General features: G+C 32.2%; 1 protein-coding gene across 1 annotated transcript; it reads left to right on the forward strand.

Moving 5' to 3' along the window:
- Positions 1 to 8,344: 8,344 nt before the first annotated feature.
- On the forward strand, positions 8,345 to 10,409 carry LOC111367269 (1-aminocyclopropane-1-carboxylate synthase 3-like). The gene is made up of 4 exons (XM_022988046.1): positions 8,345 to 8,608; positions 8,714 to 8,845; positions 8,940 to 9,100; positions 9,216 to 10,409. Exons 1-4 carry the CDS (start codon positions 8,462 to 8,464, stop codon positions 10,183 to 10,185), a joined length of 1,410 nt encoding a protein of 469 aa, XP_022843814.1. The 5' UTR covers positions 8,345 to 8,461; the 3' UTR covers positions 10,186 to 10,409.
- Positions 10,410 to 10,724: the final 315 nt, after the last annotated feature.

Genomic DNA, 10,724 nt, shown 5'->3' on the forward strand with positions numbered 1-10,724 from the left:
TATATATATATATATATATATATATGTGTGTGTGTGTGTGTGTGTGTGTGTGTGTGCGCGCGCGCGCGCGAAAATAACATTTCGTGACACAATGAAGTAGTGTGTGTGTGAATAAACCAAAATAACATTTCGTGACACAATGAAGTAGTGTGTGTGTGAATAAACCAAAATAACATTTCGTGACACAATGAAGTAGTGTGTGTGTGAATAAACCAAAATAACATTTCGTGACACAATGAAGTAGTGTGTGTGTGAATAAACCAAAATAACATTTCGTGACACAATGAAGTAGTGTGTGTGTGAATAAACCAAAAAAACATTTCGTGACACAATGAAGTAGCATGCCATAGTCTCAATGAAAACTCCAGAATAAAAACAAAACTTGCCCACATAGAATTTCCATAAAATCTTTTGATACTACAAAATGATTTTATAAAGTATTGAAAATCTAAAACCATTACACAGATCACTCATCTTTCCGACTGCGCAAAATCTAAAGTCCTTGAAAGTCTCCTCACATGTGAATCAGTACCCCCATTCTCTTGGTTCACTTCAACATCCCTCAATCCCATGTTTCCTCTATATCCCTTATCCCTTGCCTAGATGGTAGTTTAAGGGTGCTGAAATTATGGAAATTACTGAGAGTTTTTCCCAATTCTTCATCCATTTCCTTTTCTTTTTTCTTTTGGAACGTCTTTCTATCTCTCATGGAGGTAAATTGATATAATTTAAACTAATTCATGCGGTACTAGAAGCTTCATTTTTCTTGTATGGATCTTTATGAAAAAAATTCTGAAATGATATTTTTGAATAGACTTTTATGTTTATTTCAAAAATTTATGTTGCCAGGGTTGTGAATGAGAATAAATTCTATCAATTTCATTATTGAAACATAATTTTTTAATCGCTATTCTTCCATGGAATCAATTTAATTTCAATGAGAGAGATTTAATTTCTTTAATGGCCAAACTTAGTTGAAAGACGAAGTTTTGAGGATGAGGTTGGAGGGGGGATTGTGGAATAAGATAAACTTTTAAAGGTTTTATGATTGTGGTGGAATAATAAATTATTAATTATGAGAGGGCATGGAGGGGGTGAGGGAGGGGCCTACGTTATTGAAGAGGAGCAAATGGCCCCCATGGACCATGGCGCTGTCTCGGAAGTCCGGTGAGGAATGGATTTAAATATGTTTATCATGTTAGTTGTCACCATAAACTAGGTTCCTAATGGTCCCTTATGGACTATATTTTGAGGGGTGTGGTGGGAGCACTTAAACAAGGGTTTCACGTGCCCCAATCACCCATCTTCTACTACAATCCACGTGGCCTCCTCTCAATCAAATTTCACTCCTTAGTATTTAGTTATTCCAAAATGAGTACGAATTGGGAAATAATTGTTGGGTAGAGAAGCATATGTCCCATTTTTATTTTTTTTTCATTATTTTAATGTAGGAAAGATCAAGCAACCTGAACAAATCAAGGGGTATTTGGTGATCTTTAATGTTGTGGAACTCCATGTGCTTTGGCTATGACTACATGTGAAGAGATGACCAATGCAAATCTTAAATGCTATAAATGTAAATCAAGAAAATGACTTTCGTATTAAATGGATTTGACTTTGATAAAATGGACCTATTACAATCTATTTAATTTTTTTTTCATTATTTTAATGTAGGAAAGATCAAGCAACCTGAACAAATCAAGGGGTATTTGGTGATCTTTAATGTTGTGGAACTCCATGTGCTTTGGCTATGACTACATGTGAAGAGATGACCAATGCAAATCTTAAATGCTATAAATGTAAATCAAGAAAATGACTTTCGTATTAAATGGATTTGACTTTGATAAAATGGACCTATTACAATCTATTTATGTGCTAGTTACGACTCTCTACATGTAGCTAGCACGCAAATCAATGGTAATAGGTAAAGAAACAGTCCATTATTTCGTTCTTGTTTGATCCCAATTTTTTAAAACTTATTTTATTTTATGCGATTCACAATTTATACTGTCTTTTAATCACATATTTCATTGTTTTTGTTAATTAAAATATTCTAAAAAATTGATTTTACTAAAACCAGACATGGATTGATCCATTTCGGCGATATCTCTCTAGATAAATATCAAATACACGCAATATTCTATAAGATTTAATCTCCTATTGCTCTTCAAAAATTTAGTGATAAAGCAATTGGTCAACCATTAAATGTTGAAGTCTTACAAGAAAAACTAGTTCACAACTAGCACGTAACACAAAATGAACGTCACAAAGTGTCTTGTAAGCTAAATTTATTTATGTGGTGCATCATCAGAGTAATGTTGTATAGCACCATTAATGTTACAATACCGATTTATGTAGTACTTAAATCATTAAATTTAAGGAACAATTAAACGAGTCATATGATTTTCTCTTTATCAAACTCATTACATAGTCACACTTAGACTAATGTTCTAACTTTAATAGTGTTAGGTAGAATTATTCTCGATTTAATATTATATACATTCTTACATTCTTGCTTTCACATTGGTAACACATTATTAGTCAGCCATGGTCAGTAATATACAATAAGGTTGCACTTAACAGGAAACAAACCCAAGTACAAATTTCCGTGTCCTTCCTTTGTTAAATTTGATGCGAAGTGTAGCACTTGTTTGATCCTCATATTTTAAAAAATTCATTTTTCTCTGAACTCATTTTAAGCTATACATTCTCCAAATAAAATGATTTTACACGTAAAATCAAAATTTTTCTCTACCTTTTAACCTCTCATTTTGAAAAAACAATTTCAAAATCTATTAATAAGAACAAAATGAGGCTCAAACAAATCATAGAGTAGTAAGGCAGGGCAATACAAGGCATTGAATTGACTATACGTATATAATATTGAAAGTCTGAAATTCAATTAACTAAAAATATTGCAAATTTTCTTGAGTCAACGCAGTTTAAAGAATTTAAATGAATTTGTTGCAATTGGTGACTTGATTTTGCATGCATTTACTGAAAATATAATTTAGTCGGTATGCGTAACTTTCTTTGACCTTACCAAAATTGGCCTCACTTATATACTATGTGGCATATTTATTTTCAAATGAGAGTATTTGTAGAGTAGAAATTTGAGAAGTTTTAATTAAGGAATTAACTAAATTATATTATTTTGAACTTCTAGAATAAAAGGCTTCGTTAAAAATATTTAACTTGTCTATTAAATAATCACCATGCAAGGAATATCAATGATATGGGAAAAAAAAAAAAAAAAAAAAGGAATCATCGTAAGCTCAATACACGATTATAGGAGGTTCCATGATCATTGTCCGGAAAGGCCGACTCAACAATTCTATAATAAACAGTCAAATATAAACTCAACTTCAATGAGAGAATTATATGCTTCCACTTGCTGCGACATATATATTTTATTAAAACGGATAAATAAATCACCAATTTTTTCACACAATTTTCTATATTGTTTACACAGATGCGTTCACTCCTAATATTCTTTGGTAATTATATTACCACTACAAGTTTTAATTACTACACCACATTATAATCACACCACAATTAAAATATATTTTTAATAAATACACACGGATAAATAAATCACCAATTTTTTCACACAATTTTCTATATTGTTTACACAGATGCGTTCACTCCTAATATTCTTTGGTAATTATATTACCACTACAAGTTTTAATTACTACACCACATTATAATCACACCACAATTAAAATATATTTTTAATAAATACACTACAATAAATTTACAATTATACTCCTAATTCAATAAAAACAAAAAAAGAAAAAAATATAATACAATATTGTGGTGTACTTATCATCAATGCTAATCCTCATTTTCTCAAGCTTTTCCCTCATTTATTTCACAGCAATTGAAAACAGAAGATCGTTGAAGAACACCATGCCATAATAAATTAAATGTTTGTCACAAATAATTAATATGTCTGAAAGGGTCCTTTGAAGTTGTCAATAATTTGTTTGTGTTATCATTTATATTCGAAATATGAATTTCCAATGTATTCGCAATTTTATTTTTTAATCTTGGAAGTCTATTTTGGGAACATTTTTAAGTGGAAATTTAAAATTTTTATTGATAACAACCTTATAATTTCATGGATAAAAAGGTTTTAATAATTCATCGAACACATTAAACCCAACTTGAGGAAGCATTTATGATATATTTTTGATAAACTGGATATGTTTCAGAATTGAATTAATAGACATAAATTTAATATTCGATTTATTTATACTCGGTTAGTAATAAAGTATTGCATATAATCGTATATATTGAAGTTGTCATCGTTTTCCTAACATTTTGGACTAATAAAATTGAATAATGATATGTTATAAAAAAAATTAAATTTATTACGATCCTGTAAAAAATACAATATGACAATAAAAACTTTTTGTTGATTAAGAACAACTTTCAAAAATTCATATACCTCATAAACAAAAATCCACGAAGACTAACACACCTACATAGACTCAAATACATTTATGGTTTACCTATATACATGTAATTTATGGTGAGCATATATACGCGTAAATTCATAAACCCATTTAACAATTAAAAATCATAATCATAGGAGCAAATGGCCCCCATGGACCATGGCGCTGTCTCGGAAGTCCGGTGAGGAATGGATTTAAATATGTTTATCATGTTAGTTGTCACCATAAACTAGGTTCCTAATGGTCCCTTATGGACTATATTTTGAGGGGTGTGGTGGGAGCACTTAAACAAGGGTTTCACGTGCCCCAATCACCCATCTTCTACTACAATCCACGTGGCCTCCTCTCAATCAAATTTCACTCCTTAGTATTTAGTTATTCCAAAATGAGTACGAATTGGGAAATAATTGTTGGGTAGAGAAGCATATGTCCCATTTTTATTTTTTTTTCATTATTTTAATGTAGGAAAGATCAAGCAACCTGAACAAATCAAGGGGTATTTGGTGATCTTTAATGTTGTGGAACTCCATGTGCTTTGGCTATGACTACATGTGAAGAGATGACCAATGCAAATCTTAAATGCTATAAATGTAAATCAAGAAAATGACTTTCGTATTAAATGGATTTGACTTTGATAAAATGGACCTATTACAATCTATTTATGTGCTAGCTACGACTCTCTACATGTAGCTAGCACGCAAATCAATGGTAATAGGTAAAGAAACAGTCCATTATTTCGTTCTTGTTTGATCCCAATTTTTTAAAACTTATTTTATTTTATGCGATTCACAATTTATACTGTCTTTTAATCACATATTTCATTGTTTTTGTTAATTAAAATATTCTAAAAAATTGATTTTACTAAAACCAGACATGGATTGATCCATTTCGTCAAAACCAATTCGAGGTTTGCATTTGGTAAAATTGATCTATATTGTGTCTAAGTAAGTCAAGTTAATTGAAAAATGCTAAATAAGGTAGATTGAATAACACTAAATATTGTTAACAAAGAAAAGTCAAAAAATTATTTAATTTATCATTGAGTCATGTTCCAAATTGCATAGCATGCCATTTCTTGTCTAGTAATTACATTTATAAATAAACGTAAAATTGTCAAAACCAATTCGAGGTTTGCATTTGGTAAAATTGATCTATATTGTGTCTAAGTAAGTCAAGTTAATTGAAAAATGCTAAATAAGGTAGATTGAATAACACTAAATATTGTTAACAAAGAAAAGTCAAAAAATTATTTAATTTATCATTGAGTCATGTTCCAAATTGCATAGCATGCCATTTCTTGTCTAGTAATTACATTTATAAATAAACGTAAAATTTGAACCAATCAATCAATCAAGGTTTTTTTTTACCCTTCCGAGACATGATTTCTTTCATGGTTGGGTAGAATTAGACACACTTAGAACATAATAGAATACGTGCGGGCCGACATTAGTCGCCATGTACCCTTCCTTGTCGATTTAAAATTCAAGACTCTCGATCTCTCCTATCAAATCAATCATTTACAAATCCACGACCTTCACAAAACAAATAAAATTAATTATGATTGTGTTGATATATCTCAATCAGAAATAAATATGTAAAATAAATTATGATTGTATTGATATATCTCAATCAGAAGTAAACATGTAATCTATATAATTATGCAAATATTATTTTATTTTTTCTTTTTTGACGAAGAAGAATGTAAGTCAATTAAGAGACAAAAACTTTATCTCGAAATGGACTTAATTAACTCTCCATCCAATAACATTTAACTTTGATTTTGATAACTTTGACAGACAATGGCGTGGTCCTATGTGACCAGCTGGTTGGAAAAAGACCTACGGTGGACTTCAAATTATGCGGTTCTTTTTGTTTGTACATTAATTTAAAATTAATTATCATCGTATTAATATTTTTCACGGATAAAATTTCCCTTTCAATTGCAACATGCATTATTGACGCTACTATACACGACATAACAGAAGTAAATATTTTTGCCACAATCAACATCATCGTTCTAAGTTCTAATATCGATCTCACGAACGCCATCAATAATTTTATTTTTCATTCTGTGAAAGACAATCTATTCGAGTATCAACTAAAACAGAAAATTAAGATCAATAAGAATTTATTTTTGTATAAAATATTTTCATAAATCAAATATCTCTTTAATAATTAATTGCTGATCACAAATAAAACAGTTCAATATTATATAAAGATTTTTATATAGGCTTCTTCAATGTAGCCTCTACAATAAGCAAATCAAGATTCGTGTCGTACAATCAACTCTGGCTAGTGTATTTTGTTCTTGGCTAAAGCCCTGTGTACATCACAGACCCCTCTCATGGATTGGCACCATGTGGGTCCTGAGGCAATATAAAAAAAAAAAAAAAAGGACACCTCCCCACATTAGACCTTGTAAGGGGTGTGTAAGGAGCTGGACCTGTATGCCCAGCTTTACTCTTTGTTCTTTTTATTTCAGCCAAACCCCTAATCTCAAAAGGAAATGAGACCTTGTTAAGTGCCATCATTAGCTGTCTCTCACTTTTTTTTTTTTTTTTTCCAAATAAAATTTTCTCATAAAAATTCCAAAAAGCAATTTGCAAAAGCCTCTCCATACCATGGATCGTCAACTTCCAAACTATTCTTTATTCAATAAACACAATTTAATAAGAGTTTATTAGTTCTTGTTAATAACTTTTTTACCTAGAACGGGCCATCATACGACTACATGTTTAAGATAAAATTAATTTTTGTTTTCACATTCTTGGCCACGTAATTATGACACTAATGAACCCATTGGCTGAATACAAAGGGCGGGATAGATTGTCACTTTTTGTTTCTTCATTGCAAAATAAAGAGTTAGTTTAGGGGCAGAATTGAAAAGGAGACATTTCACACCATGTTTATAACAGATTTTACATTAATTTTGTAAGTTTAATATTAATTCTCGAGATATATATATATCTATATATATATATATTGTCGTAACTGTGTGTCAAGTATAGAACAGGTTGACTTCAGGGAAAAGGCTGTTGCGCTGTTGGCACCATGAAACAAAAAAATTAAGCTAAAAAAATAATAAGAGAGTGAGAAAGAGAGAATGGCCGACATGAAAGTAGGAAATGGGCCAGTTTTGGACCCGTAGGCTCTCCCATTTTTTGCCATTGTCTTGAGATTTCCGGCCGACAAAATTTCTCAACCAACCCAAAACCCTATTCCCAGTCTTGCTTTTTTCAATTTATTATTCATCCCCATTAACTTTATAATTTATTACCTTTTTCTATGATTTAATCGAACGATAGCACTACGAATATTAACATTGATAGCATTAACAAAACTATGGACTAAAAGAAAAACTATGTGCAAAAAGAAAAAACTTATATACAATTAGTTACTATTAACGGGTGTCTCCAAAATTTCTTATGAGCATAAGCATCCCAAATTCTCACAAAAAAGGGTGGAAAGTTGTGGCAGAACTCAAATTCTTGAAATAATTCGAGGATCTTTCACTTCGCGTTGTCTTCCTTCATAGCCAAATTCGACGATACTCTTTGGCGATGTTACCTACCACATAACAGGCCCACTAGACGTGAGGAACTTGTTGTAATAATAATAGATAAAATATTCTAAATAAAATTATGACCATGTTAAAGAAGCCTAATAGCCCAAGTAAATACAATACGCTTAAATAACACGGCAAAATTTTATGAAGGTCCGCGTTTACATATTGTGCGTAGGAATAGATTAATATATACTAAGCAAAGAGATTCCACAAATATTTATGGTCAAATGAGGTTTTTCTTCATTTTAAATTTTTAACTGCTTAAAATCCTCTATATATATATGCCCATATGGGAGCATATGCAACATATCAATCTCTTCTACCTCATATTTCTTCTCTAACTCTCTAATTACCTGGTTTCCAACTTCATTTTTTTGGCACATTTGCTCAACAATTTAGGTGGGATAATATTCCAACTTCAACCGATCCTTGAAACAAAATGAATTTGCTATCAAGAAAAGCCTCTTGTAATTCGCACGGCCAAGATTCTTCGTACTTTGCCGGATGGGAGGAGTATGAGAAGAACCCATACGATGACGTCAAGAATCCTGAAGGAATTATTCAGATGGGCCTTGCTGAAAATCAGGTATTTATATAATTCACTAAAATATTATATTTTGGATACTGGATTCTGATAATTGTGTAAGTCTACGAGAACTAATAATGATCACAATTTTATTTTTTTCTGCAGCTCTCTTTTGATCTACTCGAATCATGGCTTGCACAAAATCCAGATGCAGCTGGGTTCAAGAGAAATGGAGAGTCTATATTCAGAGAACTTGCTCTCTTTCAGGATTATCACGGCCTGCCTGCTTTCAAGAAAGTAAGAATTATATCTTCAACATTAATGTGATATACCCTACTTACAAACGCCAACATTGAGGTGTATCTGATTCATATATGATTATTATATGCAGGCATTGGTTGAATTTATGGCAGAAATCCGAGGAAATAAAGTTAGCTTCGATTCCAACAAATTAGTACTCACTGCGGGTGCTACTTCTGCAAATGAAACTCTCATGTTTTGCCTTGCTAATCCCGGAGAAGCTTTTCTGCTCCCCACTCCTTACTATCCAGGGTAAGTAGGAAACTTTCAAAACAATTTACTTCACATCCATTATTTATCAATTAAAGAATTGGCATTTGTTTTGTTTTGTTTAATACTGATGAAATAGCGAATTTAATTTATACAGATTTGATAGAGACCTCAAGTGGCGACCTGAAGTTGAAATTGTACCAATACAGTGCACTAGCTCAAATGGATTCAGAATCACTAAATCAGCTCTTGAAGAAGCTTATCAACAAGCACAAAAACGTAATCTCAAAGTTAAGGGCGTATTAGTGACTAATCCTTCCAATCCTTTGGGAATATCTCTAAGCCGGCATGAGCTTGATCTCCTTCTTAGCTTCATTACTGCAAAAGGCATCCATCTCATTAGTGACGAAATATATTCCGGCACAGTTTTTAACTCCACAGGCTTTGTGAGTATCATGGAAGTTTTGATGAACAAAAAATATGTGAATTCACCAGTTTGGGATCGAGTACACATAGTATACAGCCTCTCCAAGGACTTAGGCCTCCCGGGTTTTCGAGTTGGAGCAATTTACTCCAATAACAAATTGGTCGTGGATGCAGCAACCAAAATGTCCAGTTTCGGCTTAGTTTCTTCTCAAACTCAGTATCTTCTTTCAGCAATGCTTTCAGATAAAAAGTTCACCAAAAACTACTTGACAGAAAATCGTAAACGCCTTAAACGGAGGCACGCAATGTTCATTCGAGGCCTTAAAAATGCCGGTATTCCATGCCTTGAAAGCGATGCCGGTTTATTTTGTTGGGTCGACATGAGGCACCTTTTAAGCTCCAAAACTTTTGAAGCAGAAATGGAATTATGGAAGAAAATTGTATACCAAGTTGGCTTAAATGTTTCTCCAGGATCTTCATGTCATTGTGTCGAGCCTGGCTGGTTTCGCATGTGTTTTGCCAACATGTCCGAACGGACTCTAGGCCTGGCAATGCAACGAATAAAATCGTTCGTCAATTCTATTTCTGATAGTAACAATGTTAGTCAAAATAAACGGCATTCAAACAAGAGTTCAAGAAGAAAATCATTCTCGAAGTGGATTTTTTCGCTATCGTTTCATGATCGCGAAGGCGAACGATAGCTTGGTGTGAACACTTCATCCACGACAATTTTTTCTCAATATTCTAATGTTGAGTTCATATTATTGTATAGCTCTCTTTTTTTTTTCCCCCTCTAGACAATGCACTCTCTGTCCCATGTGGTCGAGAAGTGAATTTCCTGTCAAACTGTAAACTCTTATTACTTGTTTGACGAAATCTTCTTGAACTATCCACAATTATTAATACAAAATATCTTTCTCGGTTATGACAAGTGCATTTTTAAATTATTCCATAATTCTATATTCTCAAGTTTCAATGAATACATAAATATTCGAGGAGATATCATGGACTGAGTATGTTTGAGTGAATTAGTATCCTTTATTACAAGAATTATACGGCGAAATTAACGGCTATGAACCTTGTTGTGGAAATGGCGACGTTGGACGTTGGCCGGTTTATTTAAGTAATAAAATATGTTTGTCAACCGACCTTTTCCGGTTCCATAATTAATACTTTTCAAGCCGTATCAATTTTCTTTTCGAAAACATCATTCTCTTTTTGGGGTGACAAAAAGCTGGAG

This window comes from Olea europaea, chromosome 18, assembly GCF_002742605.1.
Source record: "Olea europaea var. sylvestris chromosome 18, O_europaea_v1, whole genome shotgun sequence".
Taxonomy (NCBI): Eukaryota; Viridiplantae; Streptophyta; class Magnoliopsida; order Lamiales; family Oleaceae; genus Olea; species Olea europaea.